The sequence below is a fragment of the Jatropha curcas genome, chromosome 6 (genome assembly GCF_041381405.1).
Source record: "Jatropha curcas cultivar XTBG-Jc1 chromosome 6, XTBG_Jcur_1.0, whole genome shotgun sequence".
Classification (NCBI taxonomy): Eukaryota; Viridiplantae; Streptophyta; class Magnoliopsida; order Malpighiales; family Euphorbiaceae; genus Jatropha; species Jatropha curcas.
Genome location: NC_143156.1, coordinates 9,479,727 through 9,496,377, shown reverse-complemented (window position 1 = coordinate 9,496,377; position 16,651 = coordinate 9,479,727). Strand labels below are relative to the sequence as shown.

Sequence of the window (16,651 nt, the reverse complement as noted above, 5' to 3'; positions counted from 1 at the left end):
AAATAGGTGATAAAATACGTTCAAAAGTTTCATCAATAATGTTAAAAAGATACCACTTTTCAAAATCATAAAGATAGTGATTTCAACTTTGTAGTGAAACAATTTTCTGGAAAAGGCTCAATCATTTATTAATATAGTAGCTCTTCAAAAGGGAGAAGGAGATTGACCGAGCAAAAGGAACAATTGTAATTAATATTCGTAATAAATATTTTATATCGTTATTTTTAACATTAGAGAATGCATAAAGTTATAATATATATTTAAATAAAAATTACTGAGTCTATCTATCTCTTTTTTTTCTCAATATATTATCATGCATATAATAAACTTTTGAAATAAATAAAGAATAATAACAAAAATAATAAAAATATATAACGAGTAAAAATAACGAGTATCCACGTGCAATGCACATTCGAAAAAACTAGCATAAAACAAAAGTAAAAATCATTTTTCATGGATATTGGATCTTAAAAAATAAGAAAATTAACTTCTCATGTCATGTTTAGCTTTTAAGGTAGTGTTTGGTGTTTTGACTAAGATTAAAACACTACTATTAATTATATCATGTATTTAGTAGCAAATATTTATAATCTACATTATATATAAAAGTGGGAATGAGGGGAAGATAATGAGATTACCTATATAATTTTAGTGAAATTTTAAAAATTTTAAAATATCAATTTGGATAATTGATAATAATTTGAGTTTATTAAATAACATGAGTTTTTTAATAATTGATAAATTATGATATTAAATTATTAATCAATTGACTTTTTTAATAATTTTTTATTAATTGATTTAAAAAATTTACATTCAATTAAATTCCGGTTACATAATTTAAGAATTTTTAATACCAAAATAAATTTATTTTCTCAAACATATAATGTGGTTGGATATTTAATATAATACATAATATTTTCTTTTAAAAGAAAAGCAATATGAACATATTATAAGTTAATAAATATATATGATAATGAGATATTTGAAAATTTTTATATTTTATTTTTTAAATATTTGATTCTATTTTTGTTATAATTTAAAATATTTTATTTAGGAGAGAGATAAAAAAAAAAAGAAAAAGTATATTTTTTTATAACCAATTTTCAAATAGAACATACATAATTAAGCCTTTCAAAATATTTAAATTTTTACTTTTAAAATTTATTTTTAAATACAATGAACATATGTGTATGTAGGATGATGAACAGTTGAAAATTTTAATTTAAAAAATATATATAATATTTTATTATTATATCTTGTAGTTATAATGAATTTTAGATAAATGACGATATAAATTAAGTTGAAATGTGTGTACATATACACATTAATTATTGTTTTATTAATTAATCATTATATTTGCAATAATCTTATATGAAATTTTATTTTTATTAACATTGTAAAAATCTAAATAATATAATACAAAAATTATAATCAATATTTAATATTTAATATTAAAAAATAAAAATGAGTATAAATAATAAATAAAAAATGACATAAAAAATTAAACGAGTACGAATAACAAGTATAATCAATATGCAATGCATGTCATAAAGGACTAATAGTGTTGCAATGTTGAGGTTGCATGAAACGTTTCTCTCCTAATGTTTAACCTTTGACAAAAATTAATAGAACTTTTTTTAAAATAATTTTACATTTAAATGCTAATCAAATAATATATAATTATTTAGCTAAACATTTTTTCCTTACACTATTATATAAATATTTAAATTCTAATAATTAATATTTAATATTTAATAGCTAGTAAAACAACTGATAACTATTACAATAATTAACAATTATTAAAATAGCTAATATTACTGAGCATGTTGGCTTTGCTAAAAGAAAATTGCAACCTTAAATTTATCAAAGGCACATTAATCGCCACTTGCAAGGCTAAACAAACAATTATATGTAAAATTTAATGGTGATTGTAACATATATGGCTGTCTCAGAACTATTGATAGCAGACAATACAATTATTAAAATAGCTAATATTACTAAACACGTAGGCTTTGCTAAAAGAAAATTGCAACCTTAAATTTATCAAAAGCACATTAATCGCCGCTCGCAAGGCTAAACAAACAATTAAAAGTAACATTTAATGGTGATTGCAACATATGTGGCTGTGTCAGAACTATTAATGGCAGGCAATATATATTTAACTGTAAACTGATTTTTGCTATCGTTTTGTGGTTTCCCATTCGTTAAGGATCGCAATACATGGACCCAATTAGTAAGTCAAGTCTTGATCTTAATAAGCAAGTTGTTGGGTTCTTAGTTGAAAATCAGTAATTTCTATTTTCCTTATCGTTATATATATGTTGTTGTCTTTCACCATCGGCAAGAGTTGCATTCTTTCCTTTCACTTATAATATATACACATAAAAGTCAATTTTTAGGTGGTAATGAGCATCTGGATATTGAAAAATAAATCACTTCTCGCGAGAGATAAGGCTACTAGAACCCTTTGGAAGTCTTTAAAGCTTTAATGGACCCCTTTTTACTTTTAAACTTATAGTCCGTTTTAAGTATCTTTTTGCATTTTGATTGATTAAAATGTTTAACAATATTTTTTTTAGTGTTCAGTGATACAGTATCTGAATTATCTTTTAGAGGTTAAGATAACGTTTTATAAAAAGTTAATTCATATAATATTTAGCTTTTACCATTTAATAAAAAGTTACTCAAATAACTAACACTTAAACAAACAACTAACAGCTAAACGCTATCAAAACAGCTAATTTTATCGAATAGACCCGAAGTTTGTTTTGACTAAATACCTTAGTCAAATCAAGGTTTTAGCACTAAAATCAAATCATCCATGTTTTTGATTCTCTATAATGAAAAATCAAAATCGGAACTTATATAATAAGATTTAATTCTGATTTATTTGAGATAGTTTCTGCGAGAACTTCTCGAAATTTTTTGAATATTTTTTGTTAGGATCCAGCTGAAATTTTTATTTATTTATTCAAACACAAAATATTAATTTTTTTTTTAAATGATTCAAAAAATTTCGATGAATTTTAAGATGATGTTCCATGTTCTATGTTATTCGGGATAATATTTTATCAATTGATAAAACTAGAGATGGAGTAAACCAAAAGTTAAAATTATGGAGAAGCATTCTTGAAGATAAGAAATTTATGTCAAGCAGAAGTAAGATAAAATACATGCATTGTGAGTTTAACGTAATAAGAAAATTGGAGTGAACGTGAGACTGGATAGTATTGCAGTGCCTTAGTACAGTCAATTCAAATATCTAGCCTCGGGGATGATAGATGAAGATGTAATCCATAAATGAAGGAATATTATACGTGAGTTATATGATAGGAAAATAACAAATAAAGTCAAAGATAAATTTTATAAAACGACAATAAGATCTATAATCTGAGAATGAATATTGGGCTTCGAATAGCAACATATTCACAAGAATATTGCATAAATGTGGATGTTAAGATCGACATATAGTCATAAATAAAGATTAAACAATATTAGAATGACCAAATCCAACAAAAGACATCAGTAATGTAAATTAGAGATAGAAAAAGAGAAGAATTTCTTAGATGGTTTCTCATGTTACACATAAACCTCCATGTGTTTTGATTTATAAGTGTGATACATTGGTGGTAGATGGTAATCAGAGGTAAAGAGATAGATTTAGAATCACGGGAAAGGGAGTTACTCGTAAAAATTACCATAGTATCTTCAATCTATCTTAGTAAAATATGACGCTTATTGTATTTACTTTCATGGTGCATAAGTTGTAGGATTATTGAATAACACATTTGTTGGCGATTGACAGATTGTGAAGAAAATGTCAAAGTTTGACAGATTGTGAAGAAAATCTACTGTCAAACTTTGACATGAGCAAAAAATAGGATTTGTCAAAGTTTGACAGATTATGAAGAAAATCTGCTGTCAAACTTTGACAAATCTTAAATCTTTGCCTTTAATTTAGGCTGTAAATTAGGATCTAAATTGTACAAAACTAGTATAAATATTTGTAATTGCTGGAAAAGTAATTAGAGAGGTGAAACAAAATTGTTCTTAATTATCTTTTCTACATGGTATCAGAGCGAATTAGGTAGAAACTGATTTTTTTTTTCTTCTGCAATCATGACAGAAGAAAATCCTCTTGCTGTCATCCCTCATGAATCTCGAATCATTGTTCAAGACAATGCCCCTCTTCCCTCTGGAATCATCTTAGATGATACAAATTATCCATTATGGTCGCAACTTATGGAGATGCGTATTGGAGCTCGAAATAAATCCGGATTTCTTATCGGTGCAACACCAAAACCAGCTGCAAATGACAAGCAATTGGAAACCTGGCTTCTTGATAATAACCGGGTTAAGAGTTGGCTCATTGATTCTATGAGTCCACTCTTGATGCAACGATTCATCCGTCTTCAAACAGCCAAAGAAATATGGGAAGCTGTTGCAAAGACATTTTATGATGGCTCGGATGAAACACAACTTTTTGATCTAAATCGAAAATCATTTACCACTCATCAAAATGGTAGATCCTTATCTTTATATTACAATGAACTGATTAGCATATTTCAAGAAATTGATGCTCGCATTCAAATACAAGAAGATAATGCTACAGTAATCGTATCACTGCATAAATATATGACTCGACTTCGAGTTCATATCTTCTTAGCTGGGCTTGACCCAGAATTCAACCAAGCTCGAAGTGAAATATTGAGGAAAGATCCACCTCTTGATCTTGAGTCATGTTATGCATATGTTCGCAAAGATCAAAACCAGAGACAAACTATGGAGGAACAAAAAGTTCAGCCAGATGGAATGGTTCATTTGACAGTCCGAACACGCCCTACAAATTCCCAACAGGCTAAAGGAAAAAAATTTGGCTCCAAGGGAAATAATTATGTGTGCACTCACTATGGTGAAGAAGGACATTCAAAACAACGTTGCTATGAGATTATTGGGTATCCAGAATGGTGGGATTTTACAAAGAAACCTAGGAAGAAAATTGTACAGGCTGCTGCCATAACCACAACAGATGAAGAAGTAATTGCATCAACTTCAAATCCAGTTGCAGCACACGTTACAAAAGCTGAAAATCCAGGTCTGTCTAATACTTATCTTGTTAGGAATAATACATGGATAATTGATACAGCTGCTACTGATCATATGACAAATGATTCTACCCTTCTTTCACATATTCATCCTTCACCTCAACCTCATGTACTCACTGCTAATGGAGGAGTTGCTCCCGTTATTGGCGAAGGATCAACACATGTGTCGCATTCCATTAATCTTGATACTGTGCTTGTAGTTCCTTCTCTTTCTTCCAACCTTTTATCTATTGGTAAAATCACAGAAACTCTAAATTGTACTGCAACTTTTTGGCCTAATAAATGTATTTTTCAGGACATTATAACACAACAGATTCTTGGCTATGGTATTAGGCGTGGAAACTTGTACTATCTTGATTTGGCCACTTCAAGAAAACAAAGAATTGATCAAGCAAATAACACTGAGGGCAGTCAAGGAAATGAGGATATGGTTTGGTTATGGCATCGTCGCCTTGGTCATCTGTCATTTAATTATCTTCGAAAATTAAAACCAAGTTTGTTTTTACATACAAATGCTAAGTTTGATTGTGACGTTTGTGAAATGGCTAAGAGTCATAGAATTTCATATCTTCCTAGTTATAATAAGAGTACTTCACCTTTTATGATTATCCACTCTGATGTTTGGGGACCTGCTCAAATCCCTACATTATCTGGTGCTCGTTATTTTGTGACATTTATTGATGAGTGTACTCGCATGATTTGGGTCTATCTCCTACGAAACAAGGGAGAGGTATGTTCTGTTTTTCAGAATCTGTATCGAATGGTACATTCACAGTATCAATGCCGAATTAAAGTTCTTCAATCTGATAATGGTGGGGAGTATATAAATTCTGAATTGAAAATTTTTTGTCAAAAAAATGGTATTCGACGCCAAACTTCATGTGCTGGTACGCCACAACAAAATGGTTTGGCAGAACGAAAAAATCTCCAAATACTAGAGGTTGTCCGAGCTTCTTTATTTGGCATGAAAGTACCTCGAGAATACTGGGGCGAAGCTGTTTGCTCTGCTGCATATCTTATTAATCGGACGCCATCACGAGTCATTGAGTTTAAAACACCACATCAAAAACTCCATGAATTAGTTTCTGCTCCAATCAGTCCGAACCTTGAACCTCGTGTCTTTGGCTGTACTGCATATGTACACCAGGTTGCAGGTAAACTTGATCCACGAGCTATCCGTTGCATGTTTATTGGGTATGCAAACCTCAAAAAGGGATATCGATGTTATGATCCTATAGAAAATAAAATGTATGTAACCCGCGATGTCACATTCCATGAAAATACTCCTTATTTTGGTGGTCATGAGTGCTCTCTTCAGGGGGAGACTACACTTAATTTGGGTGAAGACAACACTCATGAATACTTTGAAGAACAAGAAACGGCTGATAAACAACTTTCAGATCCTGTTGTCACACAACCTGAGAATGATGATGGCGCCCAAGAAAATCAAGATAGTACAATTTCCCAAGTCACACCAACAGCCATAGAAATTCCAGATGTGTCGATGTCTCCTCAGGTAACATCACTACCTTCATCTCCTTTAATTCAGGATCCAATTCCTCTAGCTGAACCAAGATATCCAATTAGGAAGAATAGAGGAATTCCAAAGGCACAATATGAACCTGATTTTAATGCTAAGACTAAGTACCCCATTAACAATTATACCTCCTCTCATCATTTGTCAAAATCACATGCACTTGTTGTAAATCCATTATCTCCTGTATCTATTCCAAGTAATGTGCAGGAAGCATTGATGGATTCAAAATGGAAGAAAGCTATGAATGATGAAATGGAAGCCTTACAAAAGAATCATACATGGGAACTTGTATCGCTGCCCCCAAAGAAGAAAACTGTAGGGTGCAGATGGATCTTCACAGTTAAGCTTAATCAAAATGGAATCATAGATCGTTACAAGGCAAGGCTTGTTGCTAAAGGGTATACACAAAAGTACGGAATTGATTATGGAGATACATTTGCTCCTGTAGCAAAAATAAATACCATACGAATTCTTATTTCCATAGCAGCGAATCAAGATTGGCCGTTGCGACAGTTCGACGTTAAAAATGCATTTCTGAATGGAACTTTGGAAGAAGAAGTATACATGGATCCTCCTCCAGGCATAAATTGTGGTGGCAAGGTATGCAAACTAAAAAGGGCCTTATACGGATTAAAGCAATCCCCCCGAGCATGGTTTGGAAGGCTATCAAATTTCATGAAGAAAATTGGATACAAACAAAGTGATGCTGATCATACTCTCTTCGTCAAACAAGAGTTTGAGAAGGTAACTGCTCTTATTGTATACGTGGATGACATGGTTGTTACTGGAAATGACTCAAATGAAATAGCTGTCCTCCAAGAAAGCCTTGCAACTGAATTTGAACTTAAAGATCTTGGACACTTGAAATATTTCTTAGGCATTGAAGTTGCAAGATCAAGTAATGGAATTTATCTATGTCAGCGAAAATATGTATTAGATTTGCTAGCAGAAATTGGGATGCTTAACTGTAAGCCCGTTGAAACTCCCATTGAAGTGAATCACAAGTTAGCCATTCAACAAAACCAGATTCCAGCTAACAAGGAGAGGTATCAAAGATTAGTTGGGAGGCTAATATACTTGTCGCATACACGTCCTGACATTGCATATGCGGTTAGTATTGTAAGCCAATTCATGCATACACCAAATGAAGAACATATGAAGGCTGTTCATCGGATCTTGCGATACTTAAAGTCTTGCCCAGGAAAGGGATTATTTTTCGCTAAACAGGGAGATCGAGAGGTCAAGGGATATACAGATGCAGATTGGGCTGGAACTCTGACCGATCGAAAATCCACATCAGGGTATTTCACTTTTGTCGAAGGCAACTTAGTTACATGGCGAAGTAAGAAGCAAAAAGTGGTAGCAAGATCAAGCGCAGAAGCAGAATTTCGCGGAATGGCACAAGGCATCTGTGAATTACTATGGATAAAGCGTATTTTACATGATCTGGGTATACATCTGTCAACACCTATGAAGTTATTATGTGATAATAAGGCGGCCATAGCAATTGCAAATAATCCTGTTCAACATGACAGAACCAAACACGTGGAAGTCGATCGGCACTTCATCAAAGACCATCTTGACAAAAATACAATTAGTCTTCCGTTTGTCACTTCAAAAGATCAACTAGCAGATATCCTAACAAAGGCTGTATCCGTAAAAGACTTTCAAAGCTCACTAAACAAGTTGGGAATGATGGACATATATTCACCAACTTGAGGGGGAGTGTTGGCGTGAGCAAATCAAGGAGAAAGAAATGTCAAAGTTTGACAGATTGTGAAGAAAATCTACTGTCAAACTTTGACATGAGCAAAAAATAGGATTTGTCAAAGTTTGACAGATTATGAAGAAAATCTGCTGTCAAACTTTGACAAATCTTAAATCTTTGCCTTTAATTTAGGCTGTAAATTAGGATCTAAATTGTACAAAACTAGTATAAATATTTGTAATTGCTGGAAAAGTAATTAGAGAGGTGAAACAAAATTGTTCTTAATTATCTTTTCTACAACATTCCCCCGGTTTCATGATTTTGAGAAGGAATCCCCACTATTCGTAACCTTGCATTTAAATGACACAAAGCATATTAATTTGTCTGGTTTAGCTTTTATCATATTATGGGTCGGGCCAGATTTGGACAACTTTTAACAGTCTAGGCCCATTGAAGATTTGAAAGCCCAGCCGTAATCCACAAATTGTCTATTCCTATCGCTTTTAGAACATGCAATTTCTTACTGAAAGCAATCAGAAAATATTAGAAATAACATTTTTTGAACGAAATTAAGAACTCAAGGGATCAAAACCTTTCAGAATGCTCAACAGCGAAGACATTAGAGGATGAGAGAAGAACAGTTGCAAAGACAATGACTAGAAGAAGGAAAGTCTTTGAGCACACCATTTCTGTTTAGGAATACAAGAGAGACAACAAGGGGTTTTGTTCAAGTATTGGATGGGCAAGCAGAGGTTGAAGCTTCTCCATTTATACAATTTTTGGAAGAGAGGAAGAGCACTTAAGTGAGTTATTACTTCACTGATGAATTTCACAAGTCAACAAAATTTTCCATGTTTTTGACAATTTATGTGGCGTTTGTGTTGCGACAATTTCAAGATTGATTAGATGAAGATAATTAATCATAATTTGCATATATAAATAACTTATTAGTTTCCTATTCACTGAATAACATATTTCGTTTGATTTGTCAATTTTCATTTCTTAATTTAATGGCTTTTGGTTAGCATAATCTCAGTTCTTGATCTCTTACTCATGATTTGACAAGGATTAATGAATGCATCACTACAAGACAAAGGGAAGAGTATTATTTTCCATTATTTTTCTTTTATAGAAATTTGTTATTTCAGTGACCCATTTTACATGATAACCTATGAATTCTGATTTCCTACATACCACAAATTACACAAAAGCAACAAATGAAACCAAACTAAAATCAAGTTTCCAAATATCCTGCAAAAGTCCATTTTATTGCCCCATTCTTTTCTCCAAGTAGGCCAAACTAAAGAGAAAAAAAAAAAAAAAAAATGAACTGTTAATTATTCAAGCTAGTCCTCCACTTCTTCCCTCTCTCTAGGGACGGCTCCAAAGTTTTTAACCAAAATGTCCACAACCAAAGGCACCAAGTCCTTGCAAGGGACACTTTTCTTATAAACATTTCCCAAATGTGAGTCACTCCCAATTCTCCCTCCCAAGTACACATCCACCCCTTCACAAGTTTTCCCATTTTCATCTCTTGTCATGCAACCCATAAACCCAATATCGGCTACTTGCACCTGCCCACAGGTATTAGGACACCCTGTCCAGTGCATTCTTATCGGCCGAGTCACAGACACTAGCCTTTGCACTTCCTCGGTCACTTTCAAGGCCCTAGCTTTTGTCTCAATTATAGCTTGACCACAAAATTGGTTGCCAGTGCATGCCACTAAACCTTTCATAAGAATAGGCGGCTCTGGTGAGAACTTGTCTTTCAATAAAGGCTCTTTAAGGAAGGCCTCAATCTTTGAGTTCTCAATGTTGGGAATAACAATGTTCTGCTCTACAGTCAACCTGAGTTCACCAGAGCCGTAAGTATCTGCTAAACGAGCTAGTTCATCCATGTCGTCTGCTTCGAGCCGCCCGACCGGTATGTGGAGACCGACATAGCTAAAACCTTCTTGGCTTTGTGGATGAACACCAAAATAGTCTCTCCTTTCCCATTGCTTTTGAACCAACTCTTCAGATGATGCTCTCTCTAGTTCTTGACTTGGCATTCTTTTCACTACCTCAGACCTAAATCCTTCAACGCCCTGCGTTTATACAAATTAAGCTTTACATGCTCAGACAATCAAAGAATTTCTCAAACTCGATTTGCTAAATATGATATGACTTACTCACCAGTTCATCTATCAACCACATCATTCTTGTCTTCTGCCTGTTTCCTCTGAAGCCAAGATCTCTGTAGGCCTCTAGTACTGCCCTGCACACAAGAACCACATCGTCTGCTGGGACCCAAGCATCAAGAGGGATAGCCTCAGCGCATCGCTTAGCACTGAAGAACCCACCTACTAGCAAATTGAACCCAAAACGTCCGTCCTTAGTGGCAGGCATGTAAGCAAGATCATTGATGTGAGGATGTTCATAAAGATCATGAGAACCGACTACACACACATTCCATTTCCTTGGCCTGCAAAGATTGAGAAAAGTTATGAACATTGTATACAAATTTAGCCTTTATCATATTTATGCACATTGCATCCGTAACTTATTTCTCCTCTTCATTTCTCGGGCTTAATAAGTGAATCTTTCCAGCAAACACAGATAATCGGGAATTTAGGACAAATAACAAAACTACAACTTTCACACAAACAATTTAAGAAATTCTTCATAGCTTACCAAAGGCAAAACTTTATGGAAGACACTTTAGCAATTAAGTTGACAAACAACTACAAATACTATGAAAGCAATTTGATAATCTCGCTGCAAAGAGTTTAGATTTCAAAAAGTAACCTGTTCAGTTACCAAATTCAAAGTTTCTCACTAGGAGCTTATTTGGCATTATTGTCTGAGTTGTTATGGCAAACAAGATTAAGTTGAAAACATTGAATATCAGTAATTAAAATTTGCTTTTAAAGTGAATTTCATATGCTCCAATCATAAAAGCTTTAAACCAGCTAAACAAAAGTACAAAAATGTTTTCTTTAACAGCATCTAAAGTTGTCATTTTGCGGCAAAAGCAAAAAAAAGAACCTGGAGGATCTTACAAATTAGAAACAGCAGGATTGCCACGTGAATTGCTAGTGATAAATTGGGATAGCAAGTTATTGTAAGGTCTTGTATCGACAATCTCATCTGGATCAATTCCTGCAAGAGGATTTCCTACGGGGTTTCTCACATTGTCCATGCCACTTTGCAGGCTTGTCAACCCAACTTCAGCGAGACCCTTAAGTATTTCTGGCACATCAGGCAGTACCACACCACGTATTTGCCAGTTTTGCCTGGTTGTAACATCTGCACACCCATCCTTCCCATATTTCCTTATCACACTAGCCAAATATCGGGTTTGTGCACTTGTTGTTACTCCATTTGGTAGTTTCAACCTCATCATAAATCGTCCATCTGATAACAGAAAATTGAATAAATAATTAGCATAGTAATAAATGTAAGTCTAGTTAAATCTTGATTCATGTAGGTTAAGTTTTCCATCCATGAAATCCACTAGTAGATAAAATGATAAATGTAGGATTAAAAGTTTCTATTCTAAAATCAGGATGTTTGCACTTTCTTGAAATCATTATTATTTTGCAATCAGATCGAGCTTTGATCCCTACTTGTTGTCAGAGAATTGCTAGAATTCATTGTTTTGGGTTACAAAGGATTGAAGATGACAAGTGTTTTTCCAGGAATCATAGAACAAAAGATATGTTCTTATTTCATTTCATTTACAGGCTGTTCTGTTTTCCAGACAGAACAAAGCAAAATCACCCACATCTTGTTCCACTTTACTTGTCTATATATGCTTTATTGATTCATTGTCTCTTGAGTCAAAATTCAATTTTCCTAATCCTAATTTTAAAAATGTAGACAGAGTTTGTAAAAATTGCAAAAGAATTCCAAGCAAATTGCATCATGAATCCAACAAGAGAGTTTTTAAATTAGGTAATCCTATGTTATAAACAACACTGATTTCAAAATTGTCTAATTAATTGATTATTATTCAAACCACTCTTCTTTTTATTAATTTAGATCTAAATAGTATTCAAACTGCAAACTTCAAACTTCACAATCTTAAATATGACTTCAGTACCTCAAAAACAAAAAACGAAAACAAAAATCTAAAATTCTTGAAGAAAAACCTCAAAAGAGATAAACAAATGGAAAATATGTTACTCCTTATTAAAAAAGGAAAAAAAAAAAAAAAAACATAAGAATCTACTAACAAAAGTAATGTAATTACTTACAATGGTGCTTCCTTCTATGAAAGAGACCAAGCCACTTGAGTCTAACATCAATATCATCTTTATTATTTTTATCTTGGTCAATTTCTTCCATTGACAATTTAGCAAGCTCTTCAATCCCATTTTCCATGAAAAGGGTCATTGGCTCTTTCGCAATCTTAACCTTTTCTTGAGGATTAATACCCTGTCTATACTTTTCCTTTAAAACCCAATACCCATCTCTCTCCTCCACTCTTGGCTCTAGCCTCTCTGCATCAACCTCCACTGCCTCCACCGGTTGCGCCACCGTTGGACCAGAAAAGATTCTTGTTTTGGGTCTGGTGGAAGTGAGAGAGTGTGATAATGGAGGAGAGAAAACACGAACAGAAGAAAGTGAAGACATTATGGTAATGGAAGAATGAAACAAGAAAGAAGAAGGAATTGTGGTGGCAGTGATCGTAGTAATGGTTGTTGCAGAAGTAGAGAGAAGGCATTTTATGGGGTTAATAAGGGGACCTTAGAAGATGAGGAGAGGAGAGAGTTGTTGTTTTCTTTTTAGAAAGAGACTCTTGGGATGTCTTAAGGGTCACCTCTAGTTGTTTGTTGTTTTTATGCATGTTAATTGTTAGAGGTCAGGGGAGGATTGTTTTGGGGAGGTGGAAAAACTTGGGAGATGACAATTAAGACTTGGATTGATGGTTTCCTCTGTTTATGCATACATTTTTACTTTAATATTCTTATTTTTATTTTTATATTTTATAAACAACTAAGAGTTGCTGTCTGGTAACATTACCCTGAAGAAATTTTAATTATAATAGTCATTGATTTAGCATTTATGCAATGTTTGGAAAGAGGAAGGACGTAAAATAAAAATATAAAGTGAAATTAGTCATTTTTCTCTTAAAATGGGATGAAAATTAGGCTAGAAGGATGTAAAATACTCTTGACATTTTCACCCAATCAAACAAGAGATTTTGCAAATTCCAAGACATTTTCACCCTTCATTTTACAACTATCCATATTTTACATTCATCGAAATAAAGCATTAAACCTTAACTAGTAAATTTAATATTAAAATTTAATTAGCTGAGCAAGTCAACAAGAGGACTCTGTTGCATATTATAAAAAAAAGGTATCATAGTAACAATTCATTTACTAATAAGGTGTTATTTGATTGATTTTTTTAAAAAATTTATAGATTCTCAACATTACATATGATAAAAAAAATAATTTTTTTGTCTTAAAAAGAAATAATTCCACTTTCCATAATAAGTATCCTAAAATAATAGTTTTATTTTTATTTTTGAAAATAGTTTTTTTTTTTAATTTTCTTATAATACCTTATAATATAATTTGTGTTAATAATTAATATATATATATATATATATATATATAATTATTAAATACTTAGTTAAATATAAATATAAAGTAATATAAAGTAATTGAAATATTAAACATTAACCAAAAAATTATTAATATGGGGATGTATATGAAAAAGAATGATAAATATTATGGATGAACTAATTCAATTACGTATTCTTAATCTATGTGAAAAAGAAATAAGAATGTTTTTTTAGGATGTGAAGTAATATAAATTTTTTTTTTCTATTGAAAATTAAGAATTTGAAATTCGAAATAAATTATTTTTAAAATTACTTTATTTAAATATCACATTTGATCTAAATGTACAAGACGTGTGTACAAGACTTTGTGATATAAAAATAAAAAATTATAGAAACATGTGATATATAATTTTACAATCTACGTGTTATTTTGGAATTAAATTGAGTTCATGTGCAAAGAGTTTCAAATTACCGTAACAATAAAATTCATATAGTAATTGTTTTCAATGAAAGAGCAGCTTCTTTTTTTTTTTTTTATTAATTTTCGGTTGTGAAGGACAAGTTGTTGAAAAATGAAAAAGAAATGATTTGAGTGGGTGTTGTTGTTGTTGTTGTTCTTGATGCATCGCAAAAGGCCATAATCTTTATCTGTTATAACCTTCAAAATTAACCAAAAGGCAGAGCCGCCATTATTCCAGGAAATTAAAAAGAAAACTCAAAACATGTGGCGCAGAGACGTAGACCCGTTGATCACTGGGTTTGACCTATTACACCTTCATGTTCCGATGCTCAATCAGATTCTCTGAATTTGTCTTTTTCATTCCTCTCTCTCCTTCTCTTCTCTGCCCCGCTATTAAATAATATCCCACGTCCAACGCTAACACAAATGTACAAACCGAGAAAGAAAATCACATTCTTTATTGACCCAAAAACATAAATTTACTCACTTACCCTTCTGGAAAAATTTTCTAACAACTCCATCGGTACGAAATCCCTATTATGCTCTTGAAATTATAATTTTTTATAATATAGTATTTTTTTCCATATTAGTAATAATAATTTTAATAGGTATAATTTTATGAGTTGAAATATTTAATAGATCAATATAAAAATTGAAAGTACCATAAAATTTTTTATATAAAATATAAGGGTAAATTTATGCATTGGCTCATTTCTTATTATTGCATTAATTTGAAAATATCAAGATAGTGACAGATAAGGTAATTTTATTTTCCTACATGATTTTTATAATTCCCTCTAATGATAGCACACGAAATATTGTGCTATTTCAATCGCCCTCCCTTCATAATACTACTTCCGTCCCATGATACTTGTTATATTTGAAAAATTAGTTTATTTCAAAATACTTGTCACATTTGCAATTTTAATGAGTAATATATATTTTTTTCATATTTACCCTTTGTATATGATCAATAATTATTACTTCAATTTAATAATTTTCTTAGAGAACCAATATTACATTAAAGATAATATAGTCAATTTACTCAATAATTTATTGTAACTTAAAAAAATTTAATGATTTTCTTAAGGAATGTGAAATTCCACATATAACAATTATTATGGAACATATATAATATTTGAAATTGGTTCACCGGTCTTTGTAAAATTTCAAATTCTATCTACTGATCTTCTTGAAATGTGCCGTTGCTTTTTCAATAGAGCACAGATTTAACACCCCTTCTTGTATTTCAAATATGTAATACCCCGAATTTTTATTTTCAAAACTTTCAAATTTTTATTAAATCAAAAATCGCAAAATTTGGCTATGTGGGCTGTAAATACAATACAGTCTCGATTCGAGCCCAAATTTTCGAATTAGGCCCAAGCCCAAAAGAGATTATGCGGAAATTTTCGATTTGAGAACAGATAAAATTTTCAAGAAATAATATGAAACACCAGCAATTAATCTATTAAAAATATATATAAATTAATTATTCTAGAATCAAATATCATTACTATTACTATTTTTATGATTATTGAGCGAATGGAGGAAATGTTTTCTAACCTCCTAACTAAATAATTAAACTAAATCGAACCGAACCTGGGAATCAAATCGATTTTTCGGAAACCACACGAATAATCTGAAAACCAAATGAAAAACCTACAAACCGAGCAAGAACTGAGCCAAATCGTTGAATCAGACCAAACCGATTCGAATTGAACCGGAATGATCTAGAAACCGACATACTTTCTTTCTTTCTTTTCTTCTTCTTCTTCCTCCTTTCCTCTCCAGCGTCGACCTCATCCTCCTCCTCCCTCTCCTTCTCGTTTCCGGCCACCGTTCAGCAAGAATGAGGTGGCGATTAACTCGCCTAGCACTGCAGAACACTTTTTCGGCCTCCTCTCACAAGGACGGAACCCCAGCGGCGCGGATCGAGCTTGTTTGCGCCGACAACACCGCTCTTCAATTTTTCCGGAGAATCTCGCCAATTCCGTCGACTTCAGGTGTCGGAGCTGGTCTCGATCGACTCCTCTCCTCCACACGAACATTTCTCCTCCACCGTTGTGCGATTTTGCCTGAGATTTGAGGAACCACCATGGACGGCGGCATGGAGAAACTGTTGGGCTTGTTTCGGCCAAACGAGCCACTGGCTCAACAAATTGATGATAGATTTGGAATCCTTGCAACTTTTTGAGTCGAATGGTGTGATTGTTGTAAATTTCTGAGCGGTTTGACTTTTCCGGCCACCGTGCACGGAGGCGACGGCGACCGGCCGGCAAGA

General features: G+C 32.6%; 1 protein-coding gene across 1 annotated transcript; it reads right to left on the bottom strand.

The window, feature by feature from the left end:
- Positions 1 to 9,455: 9,455 nt before the first annotated feature.
- NIR1 (nitrite reductase 1) lies at positions 9,456 to 13,168 on the bottom strand. Its single transcript, XM_089723346.1, has 4 exons — positions 12,589 to 13,168; positions 11,392 to 11,746; positions 10,526 to 10,814; positions 9,456 to 10,437 (listed from the first exon to the last, which is right to left on the bottom strand). Exons 1-4 carry the CDS (start codon positions 12,965 to 12,967, stop codon positions 9,697 to 9,699), a joined length of 1,764 nt encoding a protein of 587 aa, XP_089579472.1. The 5' UTR covers positions 12,968 to 13,168; the 3' UTR covers positions 9,456 to 9,696.
- Between the last annotated feature and the right edge of the window lie 3,483 nt (positions 13,169 to 16,651).